Genomic DNA, 12499 nt, shown 5'->3' on the forward strand with positions numbered 1-12499 from the left:
AGTTTAGAAGAATGAGAGGAGACCTTATTGAAACATACAAAATTCATTACGAACTTGACAGGGTAGATGAAGACTGGTCATTTCTCCAAAGGCCAGTTTGGGCCCAGAGGGCATAATATCAGAGTACGGGTCTGCTCATTCAAAACAGAGATGAGAAGGGTGTTTTTGTCTCTCTACTGAGAAGGTAGTGAATCTTCAGAATTTTTTTTAAAATCACACAGGGCTTTCAAGGCTTAGTTATTAACCAAAAATCTGCCTATGTCAGCCTTGGATATAATCAGTAGGGAAATCAAAGGTTGTGGAGATATGGTAGAAAAGTGGAATTGAGGACAATCAGATCGGACATGATCTCACTGAACGGTGGAGGAGACTTGATGGGCCAAATGGCCTACATCTACTCTTACATCTTATAATATTGCTGAAGGAAAGCACGTAGCAGGAAAATACCGTGTGGAAGTAAGAAGGAAAATCATTACAGGGAATTCTGTACAAGGAAACAAAATCATTACAAGGAAACAAAAAGGGGAATAAACCTAACCTGCTTCCACACCAGTATGTGTGGGATTTCCAAGGAAGTGCCCCTAGTTCCCTCCTCTCTCTCATCTACATGTTGCTTTTTGGTGATGTCATTTGAACATACATGAGTTCCACGTATACTCCCTGTGGCACAAATACCTTGGATATGACATACTGTTTACTTGACATCCTGTACTGGGTCAGCAAAAAATTTCACCAAATAAATATTGGAAGCATGGAAGCTAAGTTTTTAGTCTGCAAACCAAGCTCATTCTTTCATGACTGACATGGGCTATCTTTCCGCATCGATTGTAACCCTGGCATATTACTGGACTTCAAACTAGGCTTCCAGCTTCACATACTTTCCAATCACCAAGAATATCTATTTCCACCTCCATAACATCACCCATCTCTGCCTCTGCCACTTTGTTTGCTCATCTGCCACTAAATCTCTCAGCCATGTCTTTGTTACCCGTAAGGCTTGATTCCTTATCTGGATTCTACCCTGCACCTTCTACAACTTCAGCTCATCCAAAACTTGGCCAATCCCCTAAACTCAAATCATGCCCCATTCACCCTTCACTTCCTGAAGAAGGGCTTATGCCCGAAACGTCAATTCTCCTGCTCCTCGAATGCTGCCTGGCCTGCTGTGCTTTTCCAGCATCACTTTTTTCAACCCCATTCACCCTTCACCCCTACACTCACTGATCCACACAGCTCCTAGCGTTTTAAAAGTCTTACGTTTGCTTTTCAGTTCCTTCATGACCTCACCTCTCCTTAACGTCTCCAGACCTACACCCCTCCACTGCCTCTGGATTGTTCCAATTTTGGTCTCTAATGTAATTCAGTTTTCATCACTCCACTACTGGCAGTCATGCTTTCAAATACCTGTGCATCTTTGGGACTGCCTCTCTCGTCCTCTCCACAGCACTACTCCACTCCTTAAATCTTTCCTCCTTGACCACTCAGACTAACATTTTGTTCTATACATCAGTGTCAAATTTTGCTTGACATTGCTCCTGAGTCGTCCTGGGTCAGTTTAGAATGATACAAATGTTCTATAAATGAAAACTGCTATTGTTCATCAATTAAGATTTTTGTTAATACTCAAGAGAACAACCAAGATTGCCATTTTCAACATGCTCCAAGGTTTCTCTATCTGTTTTCATAAATCTTTTTCTGTCTTTATTCCAATCCTTTTTTTTCCCCTGCATTCACTCATCATCCACTACTGTGAATCACTTATTGTGCAAGTGCAAATTTTCATCTTCAGGATTGATGAGGTAGGCAAAAAGTGACCTTCCCCAGAAAAAAGGAACTGAGGGATAAATAGAAATGAATGCTAATCTGACAATTTAGGGGTCATCAGCAGCCCACATTCCCAACTTTTAAGTCATCACATTTCTTCTGATTTAGAGTAATCATTGTCTTTCACGTGATGCCACTTTGAGGTTTACTAAATCATTTCTTCATCATTTACCATGCTGCAGATTCTTTCGACTTTCTTGATTATGGAATTTCATTTCAGGAGCTCAAACTATAGACAAATGTGCTAGTTTAACCACCCAAATGCTGCTGAGGAATATTGCCAAAAGTTTGGCAAATCATTATGTATTAACAATCATTACACTTTTATTTTATTCAAATGACTCAGTGTTTGTGACAAAAGAGGCTATGTCATATAAAACAGAACTTGCTATTTTAAAACAAATAAAAGTAATACTGGCCAAAATGTAAGTAGCAATGAGCATCAGTCAATGCATGGAAAATACTTCAAAGCCCCAAATTTCAATTCACTTACCTTGAAAATTTGCTAGGCCCTTCTCCATCTTCATCATCAAATTCCAGTCTAAGGAAAAATATATTTTAATCAACATTTTTGATCTTTAATAAATAAAGCAAAAACTTGCAACATACCTAATCACCAGGTATTGGATAGATAACAGAAATGCCATTTTACACTTTTTTTTTAATTCATTCACAGGATGAAAGCATCACTGGCTTGGTAGCATTTACTGCCCATCCCTAATTATTGAAAGTCAACCACATTGTTGTGGGTCTGGAGTCACATGTAGGCCAGACCAGGTAAGGGTGGCAGTTTCCTTCCCTAAAGAGCATTACATGTGACCCCAGACCCACAACAACGTGGTTGACTCTTAACTGCCCTCTGGGTAATTAGGGATGGGCAATAAATGCTGCCTAGCCAGCAACACCTTCATCCAATGAATGAAGTGGTAAAAAAATTGCCATTTTATACTATTGTTACCATTTCTCACTGTGCAATTTCAGTCATGCCAGGCTTAATGTTCTCAATTTGAAACGCATATTTCAGCGAACATAACATATCTTGAACTGAGAAATGTCAAAACTCTAAATAAATGCAAATAGAAATATGTTTTACATGAGTGTGATTTTTGTAGCCATTGAGCACGCATGTGACATTTGTAAGTTTTGCAATTTGTTCATGGAAAGTGGACACCACAGACAAAACTGCCCTTAAGAATTTGGTGATGAACCAACCTTTTGAGCCACTGTAGTCTATGGTCTTGCTTTAGTTGCGTCAGCATCACAGATAAATATCCACATTCTGCCAAAGTTCCTATAGATAGCAGGTATGACCTGCCAAAATTGTAATCCTGAAATGAAATTTTTAAATTGAAATAATCTAGAGGCAGGCCATAAAGGTTTCAAGTAATATGGCGGAGACTATTTTCTTTGGCAGCTGGTTTCAATTTGGATTTGTCCTTGTAAGAAGATTATCAATCCGCTGTCTTGAAAAGCGGTGGTCTTTGCAGTTTGTGCAGATGACTACTTTGTATTATGACATTGCTGAAGGACACCAAGTACTTTCTTCTGTCAATTCACCACAGCCTTTAAGTAACATGAAGAATCCAGTTGTCTTCCTCCTTTACTGTAGTGTTTCCCATTCCAAATATTCAATCACGGGATGTGACACTTGAGTATTTCCCATAGTGATTCATGCAGAACCCCGCAGCAAGTTTAGATTAGATTATATTAGATTAGATTACAGTACATTACAGTGTGGAAACAGGCCTTTCGGCCCAACAAGTCCACACCGACCCGTCGAAGCGCAACCCACGCATACCCCTACATTTACCCCTTACTTAACGCTACGGGCAATTTAGCATGGCCAATTCACCTGGCCTGCACATTTTTGTGACTGTGGGAGGAAACCGGAGCACCCGGAGGAAACCCACGCAGACACGGGGAGAACGTGCAAACTCCACACAGTCAGTCGCCTGAGGCGGGAATTGAACCCGGGTCTCTGGCGCTGTGAGGCAGCAGTGCTAACTACTGTGCCACCATGCCGCCCACAAGTCATCTTTGGATGACTTCAATTGTCTTTGCATCTCTTGCCCTATAAGGATCCCAGACAGAGCTAGCATATTCCAGGACTGGAATCACCTATCTGGTATATTGGATTCTGGCTTCAGGCGACTGTATGTTGAGTTTGCATGTTCTCCCCATGTCTGTGTGGGTTTCAAGCTTTATGGCTTGAAGAAAAACTTGCACGTGATGCTGTTCCTAGTGACCTGCTCCCTTGCTTTCCTACATAGTAACAGATCATACGATTGGAAGGCACCAAAGCAGCTTTGGTGATTAGCTGCTTCTTGTAAGTGTTGCATAACACTGCAATTGGTAGAGCGACCGAATGTTTGCAGTGCAGGTTGCTTTATTTTGAATGTTAAGTTTCATAAGAGTTTTGGAGCTGCACTCATCTAATGCATTCTATCATACTGCTGACTTATGATCTGTAGATGGTGGATAGGTTTTTTGAAATCAGAAGGAGAGTTGAATCCACTGTAGAATTCACAGCTCTGCCCTGCTCCTGCAATTAAAGTACCTGGATCCCAATATGTTTCTAGTCAATTTTTGATTTGATTTATTATGGTTACTACATATATCTAGATAGTGAAAAGTTTTATTTTGCATGCAGTACAGGCGGATCTTACCATACAAAGTACATAGCGTAAAAGAACAGAGTGAGGAATACAATGTTATGGTACCAGAGAAAGTGCACAATGAGCGTGGTCAACATTAAATTCAAAATTTGCAAGGTGCATTCAGAAGTCTAATGACAGTAGAGAAGAAGCTGTTCTTGAATCTGTTGTTGCGTGTCTTTAAGCTTCTGTATCTTCTGCCTGACAGAAGAGGTTGAAAGACTCTATAACAGGGGTGGGAGGAATCTTTGATTAAGTTGGCTGCCTTTCCGAGGCAGCAAGAAGTATAGATGGAGTCAATGGATGGAAGGCTGGTTTGTGAGATGGACTTGGCTGTGTTCACAACTCTTGCAGTTTCTTATGGTTCTACGCGGAACAGTTACCATGGAGGTAAAAACAATGACTGCAGATGCCGGAAACCAGATTTTGGATTAGTGGTGCTGGAAGAGCACAGCAGTTCAGGCAGCATCCAAGGAGCTTCGAAATCGATGTTTAGGGCAAAAGCCCTTCATCAGGAATAAAGGCAGTGAGCCTGAAGCGTGGAGAGATAGGCGAGAGGAGGGTGGGGGTGGGGAGAAAGTAGCATAGAGTACAATGGGTGAGTGGGGGAGGGGATGAAGGTGATAGGTCAGAGAGGAGAGGGTGGAGTGGATAGGTAGAAAAGAAGATAGGCTGGTAGGACAAGTCCAGACACTTCCCCAACACATTCCACCCTGACCTTAAATTTACCTGGACCATCTCTGACACCTTCCTCCCCTTCCTGGACCTCTCCATCTCCATTAATGATGACCGACTTGACACTGACATTTTTTACAAACCCACCGACTCCCACAGCTACCTGGATTATACCTCTTCCCACCCTATCTGCTGCAAAAATGCCATCCCGTATTCCCAATTCCTCCGCCTCCGCCGCATCTGCTCCCAGGAGGACCAGTTCCACCACAGAACACACCAGATGGCCTCCTTCTTTAGAGACCACAATTTCCCTTCCCACATGGTTAAAGATGCCCTCCAACGCATCTCGTCCACATCCCGCACCTCCGCCCTCAGACCCCACCCCTCCAACCGTAACAAGGACAGAACGCCCGTGATGCTCACCTTCCACCCTACCAACCTTCGCATAAACCAAATCACCGACATTTCCGCCACCTCCAACAAGACCCCACCACCAAGGATATATTTCCCTCCCCACCCCTTTCCGCCTTCCGCAAAGACCGTTCCCTCCGTGACTACCTGGTCAGGTCCAAGGCCCTCTACAATCCACCCTCCCATCCTGGCACTTTCCCCTGCCACTGCAGGAACTGTAAAACCTGCGCCCACACCTCCTCCCTCACCTCTATCCAAGGTCCTAAAGGAGCCTTCCACATCCAAAAGTTTTACTTGCACATCCACTAATATCATTTATTGTATCTGTTGCTCCCCAATGGAGAGGAGACCGCATCGGGAGACTGGGCACCTCCTAGCAGAGCACTTTAGGGAACATCTCCGGGACACTCGCACCAATCAACCACACTGCCCTGTGGCCCAACATTTCAACTCCCCCCTCCCACTCTGCTGAGGACATGGAGGTCCTGGGCCTCCCTCACCACCGGACGCCTGGAGGAAGAACACCTCATCTTCTGCCTCAGAACACTTCAACCCCAGGGCGTCAATGTGGACTTCAACAGTTTCCTCATTTCCCCTTCCCCCACCTCACCCCAGTTCCAAACTTCCAGCTCAGCACTGTCCCATGACTTGTCCTGCCTATCTTCTTTTCCACCTATCCACTCCACCCTCTCCTCTCTGACCTATCACCTTCATCCCCTCCCCACTCACCTATTGTACTCTACGCTACTTTCTCCCCACCCCCACTCTCCTCTAGCTTATCTCTCCACGCTTCAGGTGCACTGCCTTTATTCCTGATGAAGGGCTTTTGCCCAAAACATTGATTTCGCTGCTCCTCGGATGCTGCCTGAACTGCTGTGCTCTTCCAGCACCACTAATCCAGAACAGTTACCATACCAGGCCATGATGGACCCAGATAGAATACTTTCTACAAAGCATCTGTAAAAATTGTTCGCAGTCTTTATGGACATGCCAAATTTCCTTAGCGTTCTGAGGAGGTAACGGCATTGTTGTTTTTTCTTGATCGTTGCATTAATGTGGGTCAGATTGTTGGCGATCATCTCTCCTAAGAGCTTGATGCTCTTGACCATCTTCATTGACGTACAGAGGAGCTGCCCTCCACCTTGCTTCCTGATGTCAATGACCAGCTCTTTCATTTTGTTGCCATTGAAGATGACAGATTTTTATGTTTACACCAAACCACCATACACTCTCTCTCTTTCCTGTATTTTGTTTCGGTATTGTTTGAGATCCAACCTACAACGATGGTATTGTCAGCAAACTTGTAGATGGCATTAGAATGCAATTTAGCCACAAGGTTATGAGTACGCAGGGAGCATAGAAAGGGGCTTAGTACACAGCCTTGCGGTTCACTGGTGTTGAGGATTGTCGTGGAGGAGGTGCTGTTGCCTGTTCTCACTGATTGCCGTCTGTGAGTCAGAAAGTCAATGATCCAGAGGTAAAGGCAGCAGCAGAGATATAGGACTCAGAGTTTGGAGAGTAGTTTGATTGGAATTATAATGTTGAAGGCAAAGCTATAGTCAATGAGTAGAAGCCAGATGTAGATATCCTTGTTATTCAGATGTTCCAGGGATGAGTGTCGAGTGAGGGCGATGGGATCTGCCAGGGACTGTTTAAACAGTGGGAATTGCAAGGGATCAAAGCAGGCTGACAGGCTTGAATGGATATGTACCATCATTGTCAATGATAGCACCCAGGATAGTGAAGGCAAGAAATTCAGCAACGGTAATTTGTTGGAGACTGCTACTGCTGTTACTGCATGAATGTTGCATGCCACTTATCAGCCCAAACCTGAATGTTATCCTGGTTTTGCAGCATGCAAGCACAGACTGCTTCAGTACCTGAAGAGTTGTGAATAGTAGTAAAATCCTGCAACAGCAAACAGCTCCACTCTGACCTTGCACTTTTTCCCCCCCCTAATAGAGCAATGAAAACTTAGCAAGTGATTATGATTTTGTCCACCAGCTTGCACTTTGCCATGTTCAGCATTTTAAAGAGGTCATGCTTGGAGAAGCATGAGTAAATTAACATTCTACAGTTTTAAAAAATCAATTACTTACAAGGCAATGAAAATCTGTTGCACATTTCAATAAAACATTTTAAATACAAGTAATGAAATAACCAACAGTTCTCAAACCTTCAGCATCATGAGCACAAACACCAAACAAGACCCCCAACAGAAAAACGTTTTTTAAATCATTGACCAGATAATGTGATCTTAAAATAATCATGTTCAATTCTATTATTTAAAATACTAGTCTTGAAAAATAATCCACAGTCTGAATGTGTACTGGAAAAAAAGAAGAAATAACATATTCACAAACTTGGAATCCTTTCACATAAAATAGGATTATAGATATTAGATATTCAAACGTTTGATAATTTTTATAATGCCAAATAAAGTGTTTAAAAACCTAAATTATCCATATAACTTGAACTGTTAAATGCATGTAATGACATTAGTGTCATTAAATGTTCAGTTGACACTTTTAAAGAAAGTGAGGACTGCAGATGCTGGCAATCAGAGTCAAGAGAGTGGTGCTGGAAAAGCACAGCAGGTCAGGCAGCATCCGAACAGCAGGAGAATCAACGTTTCAGGCAAAAGCCCTTCATCAGGAACATAGTTTGCCGAGAATACTATTCATAAACCAGATTCCCACACCGCATGAGACCAAACCACACGGTCAGCACAAACTAATTTGGAGAACTATACTTGAGAAAAAGCACAAAGGTCCCAGAGAGAGACAGTGAAATGAAAGAGTGAGAGCAAGAAAAAAAGAAAAAGAAACAGAAAGAATGGGAGAGAGAGAAAAAATCCAAAAGAAAGCAAGAGAAAGAAATTTGGCTTTAACATAGTTGAACATGCATTTCATTTAATTCCTGGGTTTCAGAAACCCACTTCTTAATACCATCTTCCTTTGTGTGAAATTTTACTCCAACCAGCAGAGAGTTTTAATTCCCACTGAATCCATTTGCTAGGGTTCCTTGATATTGCACTTGGTCAAATATTGCCTCAAAATCATGAGCAGTCGCCCTCACCTCATTTCCAGATTTCAACTCATTTTGTCCAAGTTATTATTGGTCGTAATGAGATCAGGGGAGAAGTGGCATTGGCTGAACTGAAATTGAGCATCAGTGAGAAGGTATAACTGTCAACCAATGTTGATTCTCCAACATATTCTGCATTTTATCATTCAGGTATTCAGGACAATACCCAAATACCACAAACGATTCAGGGCAAAGCAGCCTGCTTGATCAACACACCTATCCCTCAAACAGTGACAGCATTGTGAACCATCTAAAAGATGCAGTAAGTTACTAAGGCTCTTTTGTCAGCATAATCCAAATCCATGATCTCTGCCATCTTAAAGAACAATGAAGAACAAAGAAAATTTACAGTCAGGAACAGGCCCTTCGGCCTCCAAGCCTGAGCTGGTCCAAATGTACTGTCTAAACCTCTCGGTCAATTCCTAAGCATCTGTATCCCTCTGCTCCCCACCTACTCATGCATCTGTCCAGACGCATCTTAAATGAATCTACCATGCCTGCCTCTACCACCTCTGCTGGTAACGCGTTCCAAACGCCCACCACCCTCTGTGTGAAGTACTTGCCGCATGTATCCCCTTACACCTTCCACCTCTCACCTTCAAAGCGTGACCTCTCATTATTGAATCCTTCACCCTGGGAAAAAGCTTGTCTCTATCCACCCTGTCTATACCCTTCATGATTTTGTAAACCTCAACTTCAATCTCCTTTTTCCTCATGAAAATAAACCTAACCTGCTCAACCTTTCTTCATAGCTAGCACCTTCCATACCAGGCAACATCCTCATAAACCTTCTCTGCACCCTCTCCAAAGCGTCCACATCCTTTTGATAATGTGGTGACCAAAACTGTACACAGTATTCTAAATGCAGCCGAACCAATGTATTGTACAATGTTAACATGACTTGCCAGCTCTTATACTCAATACCCCGTCCAATGAAGGCAAGCATACTAAATGCCTTCTTAACCACTCTATCCACCTATCCCATTCAGGGTACAATGGACGTGCACTCCCAGATCTCTCTGCCCATCAACTGTTCCCAAGGCTCTTCCGTTCATTGTATAATTCGCTCTAGAATTAGTCTTGCCTAAATGCATCAAACTCCTACACATTCTCCTCCATATATCAAGCCATACATCATCCTGACCTAGAACTATAATAGCTGCTCCTTTACTGTTGAGAGATCAAAATCATGAAACTTCCTTCCTAGCAGCATTGTACGTAACATAAGGACTGGATAAGGCAGAAAGCTCCACCATGTGTCTTAGCAATTGGAATGGACAGTAAAATGCTGACCCATATCTAGTGAACTAATAAAAAAAACGTTAGCTAAAAAGTTACAAATAGAACCAAACACTGAAATTAACATATATCCCCACTTCTAATTTTATGAAGAAGTGAAGACCATTGATAAAACAGTAGGGGTGGGGGAATGTGTGTGTGTGTGTGTGTGTGTGTGTGTGTGTGTGTGTGTTGGGGGGGGGGGGGGGGGGTTGTTTGGTCTCTAACAGTCACAACCATTTTTCTTTATGCACGGTATGATTCCAAACAGTGTAGAGTTTTCCACTTCATCCCCATTATCTTCAATTTTACTTAATTTCCATAGTGCCACATTCAGGTCAAATGCTGCCTTGCTGGGAAGGGAATTCTTTCACTCACTTCTGGAATTCAACTCTTTTGTCCACATTTTGACCAGGACTGTGATGAGGTCTTAAGCCCAGTGGTCCCAGTAAAGTAGAGTTGAGAGTGTATTGCTAGAAAAGCACAGCAGGTCAGATAACTCCAAGCAGCAGGAAAATCAGTGTTTCAGGTTGGAGCCATCGGTTTTCCTGCTCCTCGTAGGCTGCCTGACTGGCTGTGCTTTTCCAGCAACACACTCAACTCTGATCTCCAGCAATTCCAGACATCATTGTGCCACAGTAAAATAAACAAAGCTTCCAAATTGAATGTCAAGAAACAGTTTATTGATTAGCAAGTACTATTCAACAGCATCTAATTTTCTTTCCAACTGTGCAGCCCTCCAAGGTCTGTATATGGCAGTGGCATCTGGAACTAGGAATCAATGTCACAATCAATGTGATGACGCTGCTCCTCAATAGCACTATCATTGACACCTTCCATCACTTAACTGATAATTGAGCGTATAGTGATGGGGTGGTATTTCACTGGATTGGATTTATCCTTTTTTTTTTGCAAACAGCTATATCTGGGCAATTTTACAATGTCAGGTAGATGGCAGCATTGTAGCTGTACCGGAAACGCTTGAGTCTGCGTGCAGCCAGTTCAGGAGCACAATTCTGAACATTACTACCAGAATGCTGATGAGTCCATTAAAATTCCATTTCAGTTATACTGATTTCGAAGTAGGTTTACATGCCAAGCACAGATTTTGTTCATTCCTGGCAAAAATCAATAATTTGACCTTTACTTCATGATCCTGGTCCCCAGCATACAATACAAATCTAAGAACAGCTTTTCCTCTTTAATTTGATTTCTGATCCCAACCAAATCAAAAACCACATACCTGAAAAACGCAGATTATATTTTTATTTAGCAAAGCTCTCATTGTTGCAATGTATAAAAGTCATATTTGAGATAGTGCACTGTCAGCAAACATGAAGCAAGCTCAGAAGGTGACTTTCGTTAAGCAGGGACATGATTGTGCACTGGCTGCCAAGATTTTGATAAATTGAAGAGAAGACTAGTTAATGCAAAGATCAATGAACAGAATAGGCCTTTCGCTTCTGACATCAGAATTACAGCAAAATGTCAAGATTAACAGGCCACAGATTTATTCTGCATAGATAGAGAATCAATCTTTTTCATCACTACTGGCTATAATTCAGTGGATGCAAAAAAAAATTAAACTTGGTTACCAAATTTATCAACTACAAATTGAAATGTCAATTGTGATTCAAACCATTTTCTGAAATTTTTTTTTTACTTGGAGTTTGGAAATTTGTTTAGAAAACAGGTTTACTTGGGTATCCCAAACAGAGAACTGACAGGTTCTGGAGCTGCTGCATGGTTCCACTAATGTTAGTGCTTGTCCAACCACCAGAGGGTGCAAAATAACAGTTATTTTTTGTACTTTTTCTATAGATTGGCACCACATCATTTCTTAGTATCTTGAAAGATGCACCAAATGAGGTTTCTGGAATAGATACACAGTGGGATACATATATCTATACTACATCAGCTACCTTGGAGTCCAAGTGGCATCTGTTAAAGCTGCAAATCTCTTTCTTGTTGCAACCTTCAAATTTAGAAACCTACACACACTCGGGCACTTAAAAACAAGTTGCATTTATCTGGATTTGGAGGTTTTTCATCATTTGTCCAAACAAGTAATTTAACAGTAGAAGCAATTAAAGTAAAGAAATTTCAACTGTAGCAGCTAAATATCATAACAGTTCTCCAGCTTACATATGAGCATTATCTCACTTCTATGGTAAATCAGATTGGTAACAATAATGGAATTATGTATGGAAATGACTAATTTATGCAAAGTAAAGATTGGGAAATCTTGAAAGGTCAACAGAAAGTCATGAGAAAAGCTATAAGGAAAGGCAAGAGATTATTAAGTAAACTAGCTCAGAATATGAAAACAGACAGCAAAAGTTTGCAGGTTAGGTGAATGGACAATTTAGCATGACCAATAGTGTTCAGGGATGCGTAGGTTAGGTGTATTAATGTCAGGGGTGGATATAGGGTGGGGGGGGTGGGTTACTCTTCGGAGGATTGGTGTGGATTTGTGGGGCAAAAGGGCCTGTTTCCATACTGTAGGGATTCTATGGAAAACAAAAAAAAAATAGTGGCCAATGGAAACATTGACCCTTTAAAGGAAGGGA

The 12499-nt window shown here is 41.9% G+C and overlaps 1 protein-coding gene across 8 annotated transcripts in view; it reads right to left on the reverse strand.

Annotated features, from left to right (window-relative positions):
• Positions 1 to 12499, reverse strand: part of arnt2 (aryl-hydrocarbon receptor nuclear translocator 2) — a 454524-nt gene that overhangs the window by 410111 nt on the left and 31914 nt on the right. For all 8 annotated transcript variants that reach the window (XM_072564841.1, XM_072564840.1, XM_072564847.1 and 5 more), the window contains exon 2: positions 2318 to 2365. In XM_072564841.1, coding sequence (XP_072420942.1) covers positions 2318 to 2365 — 48 coding nt within the window. The remainder of the gene's footprint in view (positions 1 to 2317; positions 2366 to 12499) is intronic.

This window comes from Chiloscyllium punctatum, chromosome 48, assembly GCF_047496795.1.
Source record: "Chiloscyllium punctatum isolate Juve2018m chromosome 48, sChiPun1.3, whole genome shotgun sequence".
NCBI lineage: Eukaryota > Metazoa > Chordata > Chondrichthyes > Orectolobiformes > Hemiscylliidae > Chiloscyllium > Chiloscyllium punctatum.